General features: G+C 36.8%; 1 protein-coding gene across 1 annotated transcript in view; it reads left to right on the top strand.

Annotated features, from left to right (window-relative positions):
* The window catches only part of LOC140241120 (uncharacterized), a 44,476-nt gene that overhangs the window by 16,918 nt on the left and 11,049 nt on the right, over positions 1 to 16,509 (top strand). Inside the window, exon 5 of the mRNA XM_072320887.1 lies at positions 15,519 to 15,824. Coding sequence (XP_072176988.1) covers positions 15,519 to 15,824 — 306 coding nt within the window. The remainder of the gene's footprint in view (positions 1 to 15,518; positions 15,825 to 16,509) is intronic.

Below are 16,509 nucleotides of genomic sequence, written 5' to 3'. Positions count from 1 at the left end.
CCCCCCCCAAAAAAAAAACAACAACAACCCAGATCTTCCAGATCTGGAGCATGCGTCTAAATGTACAATGTGCAGTAAAAACTCATTGTTAAGCTATATAGTTTTGTTTTGAACTTGCATTTGCTGTCCTTTGAAATGTTTAGTAACAATTTGTTCAATTTCAGTATGAATGGACATTGGGTAGTGTGAAAATTTACAGCATTACCATACTATGGCCAAAATAATTTTCGTATGCATATACTTACAACTCACGTCTCCAGAGTGTGAAACAGTGGAGTTTGAGTGTTATTGTCATGTAAAACGGAAAACACAGATGAATAGAATAACAACACACATTTTCATATGTGTTCTGTTCTTATTTTATCTGTGTAATATCGAAAGCCGACAAAATTGTAGGACTGCACATAAAAAAATACAGATGTACAGCAGAGATGTAAAAAAAAAAACTATTTTAAAATCGCATCACACAAAGAGTACATTTATGACACTTACTCATAATAAAGCAAAACAAAGATTGCCCATCAACAGTATTTACCACATCATGCTTTTTTTAAGAATTAAGCCTTATCATTCTGTAGTCTGTCGTATTTCCTTAGGGGTACGAAATAGAAAAGTGATAACACTAGCTTGTTACATCTTAGTCTCAGCTGTCTCAGGCCTCTGTCAGTGCAACTGACAACCAAATTAGGTTCGGTTTCATTCTCTCAATCAAGTCGGTTGTTTGTTTGTTTGTTTGCTTGTTTTTACAAGTATTAAGATATCACACAGAAATCATCTTTTATGGAAAACAATCTGTCTAACATAAGTTTACCTCAGATATTTCTTTTATTGTACCAGTAACAGTGAGTCTATTCTCTTTCTCTTTTTTTTTTATATCCATTCCTATGCATTCATACCGGCATATGCACCCAATCAATCGCAATTTCAAACCAGGGAGCGTTGCATTGTTTTGTTATTGCATTTTCATCATGAAGTACAGTATGCTTGTGTCCACGATGGCGTGTGTTGTACCATAGTCTCATTTCCCCCTTTTTTGTTCTTTTTCTTTCTTTTTTTTCTTCTTTTTTTCCCCTTCCTAAGTTAATTTCATGTCAGTTGACATTGGTTTCTTTGACTTTGTGTACGTATTTTTTGAGGGTCCCATACCCTACAAGCTTTGCTTTTTAAGTGGGACCCTCCATTTCCATTCTAATCTTTGTATTAGGTATATACCCTAGAAACGAAATTCTGTTGTTACTCGTGACCACTTGTACGTTTTCCTTGAAATTGTTTATTGTTTATTCAATGGAAATGGAAATGGAAATAAAATTGAATTGAATTGAATTGAATTGAACTCGCCCTATAACACGTCATCACTGAGAAAAAAAAAAGAAATCATAGCACACTTTTATATCTTTTCCTCATTTTTAATCTAATCTAATGGTGATCCACGAGATATATGAAAAACTCGCAACAGAAAAAAAAAAATCATGATAAAAATCACTCCATCATGACCTTTACCTTTGTAATGTGCTGGTTATAGCAGAACTCGTTATTAAAACACACACACACACACACAAACTTGCCAATTAAAAGCAATTACTGACCAATACGTTTTATTCAATAACCTTAACAAATTTCAAATATAGGATCGTTGTCAATGAGAATACTAGATATTGAAGTATTGGACTAATTTTTGCACAATCTCAGCCATGATCGCTGTGAAGGTTGAAGCCTTCATTCTGTAAATACAGCTTAGGAGACTTACAGAAAATAGTAAAGGTAAAATTATATTTCTTGAGAAGAAATTCACTAAGTTGGTACAAAACCTTATTTTGCCGTAAGTCGCTAACCTTTAACGCCTGGAGTGTAATGCCTCAACCTATCTAAGGGTCAATAATTTCCAAATTTCTATCATCTTTATGCAGAGGATGTTGAACCGTTTTTTTTTTTTTTTAATAAATTATTAGTTGCTTTCTTTATGGTTGGGGGGGGGGGGGGACACAAAGACATGACCTGACGGAGTGTGCAGATCGATTACGCCAAATTCTATGAATTTGAAAATGGCAGTTTCATGTTTGTTGTTTGTTTGTTTGGTTTATTTCTGCATTTTCTTTCTCCGAATACAATTGCAAATGAAAACAAAATGATACAGATACATACAAATCAATACAGAGAAAAATCATTTGCGTAACAACATTCAGTCTGAAGTGGCATAATTATGAATCAAAATAACATATTAAGGCATACTGTATCTATAAACAAAGGAGAAATCAATACAGGGGGCCGTCATCATAAGCAGAGCTTGACGTGGATGAGGCCCTATCTGAATATGTGATACCAATGTAATACAACACCAATTATATATGTACTCATAAAACTCTTAATCTTAATACACAAAACACATTTTGCTACAGAAAAAAAAAAGAAAAGAAAAATAGTGACTTGGCGCTTTAAAACAAGAAAAAAAAAAACAGCACGCAGCACCATTGACTGCTGCATGGTATAGTAGACAAAAAAGTGTAGGTGTGTGCGAGTGACAGTGCGTCGTGTGTGCAGGTGACAGTGCAAGAGAGAACAAATGCTGCAGCATGCCTATTTTGGGGGTAAGGTATACGCTTTAATGAATGTATGCAATATCATTATCAAAGAAAGGAACGGGAGGGAATGAAAAAAAAAATCAAAAAACAAACAAACAACAAAACACTTGTGGCGATGATAGTGAATTAGATTATTACTTTTAGCATTAAGAAGTGTTATATTTAGGGTTTGTTATTACATTTATGGTTTTAAAGTGGCAATAAAAGTGATGAAGAACTGTGCGTCGGTGTATCGAAATTAAAGTTAAAATGTATCTGTGGAAAGGGTCTTTTGAATATACCCAATAAATAAAGACGTTTTCCTCTACTCACCTCATATTGAAACCTTTGCCGACAAGAACCACGTAGATATTGCGAAGCAGAGCATTTGATAGTCAACTATCTTCGTCTCCGGCAGGAGTAAGTTATTTTATTTGTCAAACTTAATCTGTGAAGTCTAGTTCAAGTCTAGGCCTGGTTGTTGTCCATAATTATAGTGTTAGGGTTATCTATGAGCTGCTACTGGCGATGAAGATACGTGATTACATTGTTCCAAATTGAGTTGAAATAGGTGTTTTCTTTCATGTTGGACAGAGTGATAAAAATGTGCATGGGCACATCATGAGATTTTCATTTTCGTTTATATCTGATAACTGAAACGCATGGCTCAAACCTGCCTCAGTTACGTATTGGTTGATATGGCATTGTAATCAAGCTCCTACATTATGTGAGTGGACTTTAAAGGGATCGTACAGTTTTGGTTGAGACCTAATTTCAGGTTTCTCACATTTTTTCGTGAGATGAGAAACCTCTTCTGAAATATGAAAGAGCATGTAATTCTATGACGAATTCAACGTTTATTTGATGAAAATTGGTTTTCAAATGGCTGAGATAGCCAAAAAAGAGCGATTCTAATAAAGTGTGGGACCCACACTTTATTTCGATCTCTGTGTTTTACTTTGTTTTTGGATGTTGCAGTCATTCCAAACCCGATTTTCATCAAATAAACTTTGAATTCCCCTTAAAATGGTATGCTCTGTACTATATCATAAGTGCTTTCTTGGTATCTCGCAAAAATTTTAAAGCCCAATTCTCATCTCCACCAATACTGCACTATCCCTTTAAGTTGAGTTAGCAAATAGGAAGAACTTGTTGAATAAGCTGGTTGACAGATAAACTTGACAGTTTGGATATGTATGTTCAATGGTGCTTTCACAACATCTTGATCAGTGACGTACTGTTGTGTGTGACTGCATTGTGGAGTAAACACTCGTGAATATAGTATTCTATATTGGTGGATATACCTCCCCCCCCCCCTCTCTCTCTCTTCACTCTTCCTTCTCTAATTTTCATTTCTTGTTTATTGAAGGTGATATGAGCATTTAGCAGCATAAGTCTATATAGGAACCAATATGTACAGTAATGCATACTGCTGGTTCTTTGAGCAAATCGAATCTTGCTTTATTATGATAAGTTGCAAAAAGGAATATTTGGGTATCAATATCTGTTATTGCTGATTGATTTGCAATCATGCTTACTTCTTTTATGTGGTATCTGTTAGTTGCCCTTGCTAATTATTCCGCTTTAGATGCATTATTCATATTTAATATGCGACTACTTGCTCAATTAGTTAGCAAGACATGAACTTCAAGAACATTGTAGAACAATTCATTCGAGCAAGAAACGCTGTGACGTCAAGATTCTAGAACACAGAACAAAATTCACTTTAACCTTGTACACTGTAGTTGGTAATATTAGGACTTTTTACAAGTGAATACTAGTGTACAGAAAACACATATCGAAGCGTAAATAAATACGAATGTAATAATAATATAAAGACCCAAAACAAAACTTGTCAAATCAAGCCAACCATTTCTTTTTAATTTTGCTAACCGATCATAGTCGGCAAGGTTCCTTTCAAAATACTCTCTACTTACAGCCAAATGCCCATTATAGGGGCACCGCATGAAGAGAGAGAGGGAGAGAAAAAAACAACAACAACATTGGCAATTCTGACCAAACTCAGACAATCCCGTTTGTCATCAATGTACCTCCTAGTAGATATATATGTATGATGTACTGTATGCATCGTTGCTTCAATGCGTGTATGTATTCAGGTTGACCAGATAAGTAGAGAACTTTCTCTTTGGTATAGCTACACCACATGCATGTGATAGGAAATACAATAAAGCTCACCCAATCTAGAATGATCTAGGAAGTGCCTACATGAGTGAATCACTGTACTATCCTTAAATGTTTGGTAGTTATTTCTAGGGATGATGTAATGCAATCCATACAATATCCTTGTAACCCAATGTGATTGGTAGTTATGTGCATAGTTACACCGTGAGTCAGCTAGGATTTCTGGAACTGTCCTGAACTCACAAGTATCTACAAACTGTATAGCCCCAGGTTGGAGCAAAATGAAATACAGAACATTTAAGAATGGGTGAATGGACCTATGTAAGCCACAGAAATTCTGAAGTAGGGAGAGTACCCAACACTTGTGCTCTGAGAGTTACGTCACTTCTGGCTCTGAAAGCGACTTGCCATAATCAGTCCTGTTACCTGCTGACCTGCTATAGTTGTGGAGATAAGGCCTGGGAGACAATTTGCCTGCAGAGAATCAATTTGCTTACATTGGAGATAGACTCCATTTTTTGCCAATGGACATTGCTACGTCAAAGCTGCGACGGGCTGGATTCCTAGCTGGATATTATTTGCTGGATTATCATTCACGCATCGACTGGACATGATCGTCATAACGTCTAGATTCTGCACGTGTAGCTGTGGATTTATACTGTGGAATTTACCTTGGATTACAGCAACCTGTGTTTATCGATGTACGTCGGAGGAATCATTTATAGGTGCATCACGGATCATTCATCTGTGCATCGATCGAACATCATCTTTGAACATTTCCAGGAGATTACATGGACCTTGTGATTTCAGATTTGACTGTACTGCATGTATCGATTTGTAATTGTTTCTATTGATCAATATTGTACTATTGTGAACAATCATTACGAGTACCGGCAATATTTCTGTTGGTTAAATCGCCTGATAATCAATAATATATTGGTTATTTTGTGTGATCATTCTCATCATTCATGTGATTTTGGTCGTTGCAAAATTGGGGGCTTTTGTCGGGGAAGTGAATTTAAGCCAAAATTCAGAATTGGGAACGTTCCGGAATTCAGAACATTGGTAGAATCAAAACGCCAGTTGACTTGATTTTTCAAGTGTATATTGCATGCAATACGTGTTCACAATGTCAATCAGTACCTTTAATGCTCAGGCATTTGTTCAGAGGAGATATTTGTCCCTCAAAAATTGCAAAGGTTACGCAAATGTGATTTGACTGCTTTGCACAGCATTTAAATGTAGATGTTCTACAGGGTGCAAGAAAGGCAGAGATTCTTGACTTTAGTAGCTGGTCACATGGAGCCCAAAGAAGAAACTGACACTCCAGATCACGCTCAAATTTCAGATCAAACACAGCTTGAGCTTGCTAAATTGCAAATGAAAGAGAGAGAATTGGAAATGGAGAAAGAGAAGATGAGATTAAAAATAGAAAAAGAGCAAAGAGCTAGAGAAATGGAAGTGATAATGATAATGAATACTTGTACATAGCGCTTCATACTGATGCTTCTAAGCGCAACTATCCGAAATGAAGGAAAGAATAGAAATTAAGAAACTTGAAAGGGAAATGGAACACCAACTGAAATTGCGTGAAGATGGAATCGGCTCATGCACAGACTGTTGGAAATGTTGAAAGGGCTTCCCTCGAATATGATTTGGCCAGGAACATTCGATTGGTGCCAAAGTTTAAAGAAAAAAAAAGTCGATGCATAGGCCTATTTTGTGTCATTTGTGAGAAGGTGGCTGACAGTTTCAACTGGCCACAGGCAACGGCGTAGCCAGGATTTGATGTTGGGGGGGGGGGGGCGGTTGGTCTGCGAGGGAGCGAAGCGACCGAGCCCGAGCGAGCGGAGCGAGAACTTTTTGCATTTTGATGTTGTAAATGGTGCGATTTGATGCATGTTTTTGCGCGTGTTATCGAATTGAAACAGTCCCACTTGTTTAAGGTATCAACATATTTTCATGTCGATTATCATTGAACAATTTGGCTATAATATGGTATCATTAAAATAAATGTCATGTATTAATTCTTACACTGAATATCATGAACGCGACTGAACCCGAGCGAGCGGAGCGAGGGAGGGAGGGGGAGGGGGTGTGGGAGGGGGGTGTCCCCCCTCCCACGTGAGAACTTTTTGCATTTTGATGTTGTAAATGGTGCAATTTGATGCAGGCTTTTGCGCGCTTTATCGACGTAAAACAGTCCCACTTGTTTAAGATAGCAGTATATTTTGATATAGATTATTATTGAACAATTTTCCTATGATTTAAATACACTTCTTGTATTAATACTTTTCACTGAATATCATGAACGCGATTGAACCCGAGCGAGCGGAGCGAGCGAGGGGGAAGGGAGGGTGTTTGAGGGGGTGTCCCCCTCCCATGGTGAGATCTTTTTGCATTTTGATGTTGCAAATGGTGCAAATTGATGCATGTTTTTGAATGTTTTAACGAGTTGAAACAGTCCAACTTGTTTAAGGTTGCAGTATATTCTAGTGTAGATTATTATTGCACAATTTGCCAATAATATATATAAAATGGTATCAATTAGAATTAACGTTTTGTATTAATTCTTACTCTTAATATCATGAACGCGACTGAGCCCGAGCGAGCGGAGCGAGCGAGGGGGAAGGGGAGGGTGTGGGAGGGGGGTGTCCCCCAACCCACGGTGAGAACTTTTTGCATTTTGATGTTTGTGCAATTTGATGCATGTTTTTGCGTGTTTATATATCGACTTGAAACAGTCCCACTTGTTTAAAGTAGCAATATATTTTCATGTCGATTATTATTGAACATTATGGCTATAAAATGGTATTATTTAAATAAACGTCTTGTATTAATTCTTACACTGAATATCATGAACGCTGTCTGTTCAGCAATCAAACAGAAAAAGCATGCACACAAGGAACATTTTCCCTCCCAAACGAAGGTGATTTCGCATTTTCAGACCTTAAATTCAGCGATCTGGTGCAAATTTTTGGTGCAATACTTTTTCATCGAAGTGTTAAAATCACGGAATTTAACTCTTATTCCGAATGTGCATCATCTGTGTGTATATGTATAAAGTCTAGTGAGGAAGAGCTTAGGGGAAGGGGGATTCCCCCTCCAGCTCGGCGGAGCTTTTGCGTTTTAAGAATTGAAATAAAGCGATCTAGAGCACACTTTTTGTGGAAAATTCGGAAATTGTCATTCTCAAAAATGTACTAGGTCTACAGTGGGTAACAAGCAATGGAATGGTTGCAAGATACCTCTCCCATGTTCAAGGCCTTTTTTTTTCAATTTTAAGCTTACAGAACTGAAAAATCAACAATCTGGCGTACACTTGGAATCTCTGGAAATTTTTCAATCAGGAGAGAAGTGTAGCAAGTCTGTGGAAGGAGATTCTATATAATTTTCTGATTGCAGTTAAACGTTTTGGTGCACACATTTTGTGTTATATTTGGAAAACTGTTTATGTTCAAAGTGTAGCCACAGTCTACATGCAGGAAGAAGGCGTGGGTGAGTGTTATCTCCACCCTTCCCGTACGATGGAGCTTTTGCCTTTTTTAAGGTTGATTGAGATATCTCGTATACGCATATTTGATGGAATATATGGGAACTCATTAAAAAAAAATGATGTGGGGGGGGGGGGCTTAGGGAGGAAAGGGTCGATAAAAAGGGGAAATTCCCCTTGTACATGAGGGAACATTGAGTTTCGGAATATAGGTGATAAGTCATGTGCACTCAGAATTTTTCATAATTTTTTTGTAAATCTAAAAAGTGTACTAAGGCTAGGGAAAGAGGCAGAGAGGGGGAGGGTCTGGGAGGGGGGTATCCCCCTCCCAAGCACGAGAGATTTTGCATATTTTGAACTGAAATTCAACGATCTGGTGCACACTTTGAGTGAAATATTAAAAAAATTATGATCTTATTTGATGAAAGGTTGAAAAGGAGACCCGCTTCATGTGCATGCATACAGTGAACACGCATTTTTTTTCCGCCTCGCAAATCCCCGGTCCAAATCTTAGGGGGGGGGGGGCGACCGCCCCCATCGCCCCCCCCCCCCCCCCCCTGGCTACGCCAGTGGCCACAGGAGTTTTGGCGTGTGCAAAGTGCAAAGTGTGTTTGTTGGCAAAGCAGCCGATGTACACTCATCTCTTTCCAAAGAGCAATAACGTGATTATGCTACAGTGAAGAAGGCAGTGTTGAATGCATTTGAGTTGGTGCAGAGGCATACAGACACTAGTTAAGAAATTCGTACCGCAAACCAGGCCAGACACATGTTGAGACCATTTCTCAGGAATTCTCAATCCGAAGAATGCTAGTTCAGAAACTTCATTGGCACCAAAGCCTGAATCTGACAAAGCTATAGGGTCCAGTACAAGTACATGTACATATGTCATCAAATGTTTTCATTGTAACAACAGTTAGACAGGGCACGTAAAGTCACAATGTTGGAAGTTGCAAAACAATGCATCAAAATAAAAAGATAAGGCTGCAGTCTAACTCTTTTGAATACACCTGTATTAGCTCAAGTCAGTCGTAGATACCTATACATGTAGTCCGAGTTGATATTGCAGTGTTTGTTTTAACTGCTGAAGAATACAAACGCCCTAAATGACTATTGTTATTTTTTTTTTCTATTTTGCTTTTCATAGTACGTTCATTCTTTGCTTTGGTTTGTTACGCTTTGTTTCTTTGTTCATATTTGTATTACTTCTACGTTGGAATTGATTTTGTTTCGTTTCTGTGCTCCACGGCCTCTCTGAAAAACAGCATCTTGACTGATTGAAGACTTTTAACCCCGTGACTAAATAAAATCTACAAAGAAACAAAGAAAGACTTGTATACGGGGAAAATTAACACAAAAAGAACCAGTGAAGATTACTCATGTCTGAAATGACATTACTGACATACTAGGGTGTCCATTAATCTTATCCATGAGGACTGAAGCATATCTTGCTTTGGGACCCTCAGTCTTTGCATCTTTTTTCGAAACGAATTCACACTTGGTACAATGGGGAGGAAACGCAGTGTCAGTTTTGTATGCTGTGACGTTGGTCTTCTGATGGGTGCAGTATCACTTGATGGATATGACAACCGTCCATTGCAGGTGAATCAATGTTCATTCATGACTTTGGCAGGTATACTCAGGAATCTGAGACAATATATATATATATATATATATATATATATATACGCTACAATTTATAGCGCATAAAATTTGTTGTACACTTTAAGTCATCCTAACAACTAATGCATGCTATGCCATACACTCTATACTGTATGCATTCCTGTCGCCTTAGCCCTCGTGCAATTACATTATTGGTTGACCTTTGACCATGGAGAAATAAAACATAGGAGTAAAAATGAATCTGTCGTACTGTGCGTCAATCGCGATTATCATTAGTGGTCATGAAGCATTGTTGAATGAGTAAACAGACAAAATCCTTTTCTGTCATTAAGTATTGGTCTATGTATTCTATTAAGGAGCAATCTACCCGTAATGGTTTATGCCGCGTATAATCTGATATCTATGAGTAACATCCGACAATTATAGTGAGCAAACAGGTATGTTACGTGGTGGAGCGACATAATTGCTTTAACGCACTTTTTCTGAAAGAAAAAGAAGATCAAGAACTAATACTTCCATCATCTCACAAGGCCGCATTGCATGTGGGGTGTGCTCGACTATAGAAAACTGATAATAGTGATCATTTGAAAGGTTTGCAGAACATCGTGTCCCCTTATTTTATGCCAAATGTTTCAGTCTTGGAGTAGCTGTGATGGACACAAGATACGATCTAATTCTGCTTCTGACATTGACTGCTTATATGATCCGTTACCCTCGTGCAACAGGTAAGTCTACTGAACACATTTTAGTTCAGTCAAAATAAGGTTTCACCCACCATAAATTGCAACACAGTAGGAATTCCAGCGCTGTGCAACTCGTATGGTTTCGTAAACATGATACTAAAAGTCCTAAGAAAGCTAGTGTGGCAAAATGGTAAAAATTGCACAATACAAAAATTAGCCCCCACCGTGATAGATGTAATAACGTTTCAAACAACATTGCATTTCTAGCTTTCAGATTGGAAGACAGAAAATACTTTAACCTATTTTTCAGGGTCTGTACAATACAATTATTCTCCTCTTAAATCATCTGGGCCCTGTTGCATAAAACCCTTACCGCTGGACTTACCGCTCCTTTCTAGCGGTAAGTCTTCAAATTAGCGGTAAATTTTATAATCCTTGATGCTGATTGGCTGTGATGCCTAATTTTGACCGTAGTTACCATTGAAATTCAACGTTAAGTTTTATGCAACGGGCCCCTGATTTTCATTTGCATTATCTGCAAGTTACCTTGCGTTGTTAAAAGGCACGTCAATCTTATGTCTGATTACATCAAAGTACCTTATATAATCAAAGCACTCTTAAATCCATGATTGCAGTTTCACTTGACCACTAACAATCTTTACAGAACTGATATAATATTTGATGAATTCTATGTTAAATCAAATGCAAATTACCGTCTGTTACCAGGTAGATAATAACAGCTTTACCTTCACTAATAACGGATATGACGCTTAACAAATGCCTTTGAGCATCATTATCGGTAACAGGCATTTTTATGATTATTTGGAAAATGCTAAATCTGGAGGATGCAGCTTCTGTACTGTGAGGGTTTTGAGGTATCAAAAATAGCAGCCAAATTGATCGCGGAAATCAGGAATTCCAATACATATCAAATTCCCTATTATGGTAAAAAAAAAAAGAAAAGAAAAGAAAGAAAAAAGATTTCACCATACTTCTAGGATTCTGAATCTGAATCCTGGTGAGACGAATCTTGCATTCTTGACGGTTTGGGGATATTCAAAATGGCCCCAAGAATGGCCAACTGAAACAAAAATTTCTATGTTTTCCATATAGAGGAGAAAAAAAATCGAGAATAAAAATATGTATTTTTTATCATATTTCGAGGGCACTGAATCCGCATCTAGTTGTTTCAACTCTCCCATTGTCTTAAATTCCTTGAGGGTTTTCGCGATATTCAAAATGGCGGCTATCATGTCCATTAAAAACAACAGCAACAACAAACATCATTTGATAACTAGAGAATGTAGATTTGTTTTTTTGTTTTTCAGTGGTACCTTTTTGCTGAATCTTGAAGCTGAATTCGAATTTGGATTATTCAACTCGTGGACGAAGGTTAAACACCAGTGATTTGTATTTTCAAATGTACAGTTTGTCAAATTAATAAGCCAAAATTGTGCAAAAATGACAGCTACAATCTGACAATATAAATCTATAAGATATCGTAATAATGTATGCCTCATAGGGTGTTTTCATGGATGTTAAGATTGATGTTATCATTCTGTCTAAATGATATAACTCTAACGCGAACGCAAAGATATGGCAAATGATTATATTTTGCCAAAAAGACATGAAATGATGACTTGCAAAGTAATGGCCGTCAGGAAGGACGTCAAGATGTGAAGTTTAACTTGTACTGTCTGGTTTGTGACTTTTAATCTTTTAATTGACAGAGTAGTCACTGATGACTGGACACATTTATTTTATTTATTATTATTTCGATGAAGACCATCTTACATTCTGATTCAAATGTCTGTAGTATGGCCACCATTCTTAAGATAATGAATATTCCGCGCTGATGAAATTTGAATTAGTTTTTGCGCACAATTGAATTGGACCTACTGGATGATTGTTATGCTTTTACATTTGAACGACTATAAATTAGTTAAAATGGGTACAGAGTTTCAGAATTTATAGTGATTGGAAACAGGAATGAGAATGTTATCAAAATTCATGACGAATTGCAATGAGCAAGGATGATGACATGGCAGCCTCACCATAAAAAAAAAAAAGCATGTGTTGGGGCTCAAGGAAGCTGAACAAAAGAAGAAGGCATGCATGGATTCTTTACAGGTGATCTTGTTGAGCAATAGGTTTTGTAATGGAATTACACTGCTACATTTCTAAAGTATGTGAGGCTCCGTGTCTCAAAACTGTTCAGTATAACTTGTTGAAGATTTTCAATTTATTGGTTTATCTCCTCAAGGACTACATTAAATTCCACGAATCTATTTATGGAGCTGTCGATTTATGCACTACGTGGTGTAAAATTATGAAAATCATCCGGAAAACCTCTTTAAACTTTCTCGAAAATTCAAACGATATTCCTGCCTATGCCCTATATACTACTTCTTTGTTAAAATTTATTATCATGTGTAAATTTTCAACTGGTTGATATCACTTCGTGGGCAAAACTACAAAATCAATCCTTCGTGTGCGTTGTTTGTTACAGCTCCAAAACGATTAATCCTTGACAATGTCCTCCCATGAAAGCTCATGTTTTCAACAGATGATCTCCATGCTATTCACGACTATTATGATACTTGAGCATACACGTAGGCCCTACATTCTGAACTTTATCGGAGATTACTTTTGGCCCTTACCACGATGACATATGTACAATAACCTGCTCTACAGGTAATTTTGGTCACCGTCATTACGCAAGTCTATCCAAATTGTAAAGCTATTGTGCATGTCTTCATGTCGTCATTATTCGGTATTAGCCATATTTTTGGGCGGAAAGATTTCAAGTCTTTGTCTCTTTAAAATAACCCGAACGAACAAATATCAAAGATCATTCATCCTAATCCTAACTTATATGATAGTACGGAGGAGTGACTGTCTTCATTCATGAGCAATGAAGCTGGTTGATTAGCTAGTAATGCTGATGGTCTTATAGACATTTTCATGACACCATATTTGGGCATTTTCATACACTGTATACTCACTATTCTGTTTGCTTCTTTGTTTGTTTTTTTCTGCGATGAGTGGTTGGAGAAAGTACAGGTCGCCTATGACAAAACAACAGCAAGAGCATAAGGAAGCATGTTGATAGTAGGCCTACGGTACTCACTAATTATGCTTATGAAGAATATTTTCGTGACGATCTATACACAACGGTCATGGATTACAGCCATTTCTAATGTAATCAGAATATAACCCAAGTTTCAAAAGAATACGAAACGAATGCCAACATTCACACTAATTTTACTAAATTTGTGGTCAAACAATTTACTCCACATAGTAACAGATCACGAAATTTACACTAGCCGAAATGTAGTAATTTTATATTTTGGGAACCATTATTATTGGCGACCATATTACTGTACATGAGGGATAACAGTACCGGTATATATCTCAACCTTTCTTCAATAAGTAGAACTCTACAATATACAACTCCCAAAATGATTTTGTAATATTGAATTAATTAATAATCATATTATATGTATAATTCAGCTCAGATTTAATATACATGTATACACATATTTTTCTTCATCACGGGGTGTATTTCATTACACTGGTTAATATGAATCCTGATGCTTTATTTTGGTTGGGCTATACCCGCATGTCATAACGGATATTCAAAAGCTTTAGTTCGCATTTTATGCATAGCACAGTAATAGGATGAATAAGATAACATCGAATATTAAATATGGAGTCATTGTGTCACCTCTAAGAAAGACGCACTAAACAATTTTCGTCGCTCAAATTAGATGTTAAAGAAAGAATTAAACCAAATCATTCTTTCCTCTATACAGTTACAGCTCATTTGCATGATCAAAATGAAAAGCATCCATCATGTTCAGTGACCTTATAAAATAAATTTGGACGATTAGATTATTCAACTTGGATAATCGGGAGCCAAGATTCATGAAAATTATTCCATTAGGGGCGATGATTTTCTTATTGTGCTATGCAAATTTTACTATTTTGCCCCGTTGGATTGTTGGGAACTCCTTTGGTAATTGCTGATGTTCAGAGGAAAGTGATGAGAGAGATCTTGAACTACTCATTAGTTTGCGTTGAAGCTGGAAAAAAAGCAGAAAAACCCCGCAGTGATGTTTTCGTTTCGTTTATTCATTCCAGTAAAAAGATCGGTGGTTACAAAACACACAGAAACGATTGAAATGACGTTATACAGACAAACAAGGTTAGATTTACATATTTTCCATATCAAACAGTTCATAGAAATGAAAAAGAGAACTAGAGAAAAGCCTTGAGGCCTTGTATGAAATTAGTTCTCTCAGGTATGTATGAGTACAAGAATATGGAGGCACACTGATATTTTCGCAATTTCGAGGCAAGAACAAAACAGCAAAAACAAAAACATATGGTGTAACAATCATAATCATGAAAATGCGCAGAGAAAAGATATGGTTCAGTATTTGTCAAAAAAAAATACTTTCTTAGAGATTTGTTTAATATCTTTAAATGTTTTTGACAGCGTATGTCACTTGACAAGGAATTCCAAACAACGGGGAGATTAAAACAGACAGATTTTTTAACAAAAGTTGTATTAACCTAAAAGACATGAAATAAATTACTGTAACGAGTATCATGATGATGGATGCTGGTATTTACGCTAAACATTTGAGAAATATCAGGAGGTAACAGATTCTGAAAATGCAGATATCCAATTATTGCTGTATAACATAAAGATAGATCATGAAAATTCCGAAAATATTTAACTGTTTAAATAAAGGGGCTGAATGTGCAAAATAATCACTGCCAGTGTAAAGTTACGAAGTAAAACGGTCAAAGTAAAAAAAAATAACGTTTTCTCTACACATGTATAAAATAAACAGAAAAAAAAAACCGTGGATATTCCCAGATTAAAGTACATTATGCGCCATAAAAGGCGTCATCTAGATGACATGCATGCAACGAGGTAAAACACTGTTACATGTGTCCATATGCGTGTGTATAATAATGGAACCTTGATTTACTCACACTTTCATTGTCTAGCCTCAAAGGTGGGAACTGCCCCAAACGTTCTGGGTTGGAAAGGGGAAAACATCAGATTACAGTGTCACATAGAGGGGGAGCCGCTCGCTGTGGTCTGGGACAAGAAGACCATCTCTCATCAGCCGTTGACCAAAGCTAGATACTTCGATGGGATGTTTGTGAGCGTGGAGGAACGGTTTGACATCGACAAAAACTTCAGCCTCGTCATCACAGACTTGAAGGTTGCTGACGAGGGTCGCTACCATTGCCAAGTTATGCTGATAAATCATGAAAGTTTCTCAAATTCTACCCTAGTGACAGTTAGCTGTAAGTATATACTTTGTCAAAATACATTCGTACTACGCTTTCTTACTGGGTCGGGATTTAATGGGGAAATATATTTCAAGTAAATTAAGGGAAATCAAGGCAACGTTCCGGTGAACGTGTTATCTAAATGGATTGTGAAATAATAAAAGACGAGTGATTAATGGTACATCATCTAACACAGTGTATTTTTCGATACATTAATAGTGAAGATACTATAATCATTATTGATTTGGGAGTAGTCTATTTGCCAGGTTAGTGATTTTGCAACGCATAGACATACCATGTGAATCAAAGAGATCCGTCTACACATGATGTATGGGTAGGAGAAAAAGACACACGACTACGTAAAGAATCCATGTCCAGAAGCAATCATGGTGGTCAGTCTCATTAATTCGGCATATTCCAACATCTTAAAAAATTAGAGCTTTACGTCAGGCAGAATTTCGTTGCGATATAATCCTGGTACGTAAAGATAGACTGATGGACTGTACCAATCACGACATTCGATTCGGTAACAATTTGACTAATATACAACACTTCAATTTCATGTCTTGTTTAATATTTTAAGATTAATGTATAGAATAGAAATATAATGATGTCACTGTTCTATTTGGATTAATGAAAGGAGTAATGTCTGCTTCGATTGCTTAAGGTATATTTGCTGGGGCGGTATGGTGGCGTGGTC

The sequence above is a fragment of the Diadema setosum genome, chromosome 17 (assembly GCF_964275005.1).
Source record: "Diadema setosum chromosome 17, eeDiaSeto1, whole genome shotgun sequence".
Taxonomy (NCBI): Eukaryota; Metazoa; Echinodermata; class Echinoidea; order Diadematoida; family Diadematidae; genus Diadema; species Diadema setosum.
The sequence above is the reverse complement of the archived record's forward strand: the minus strand, read 5'-3'. Positions and strand labels throughout refer to the sequence as shown.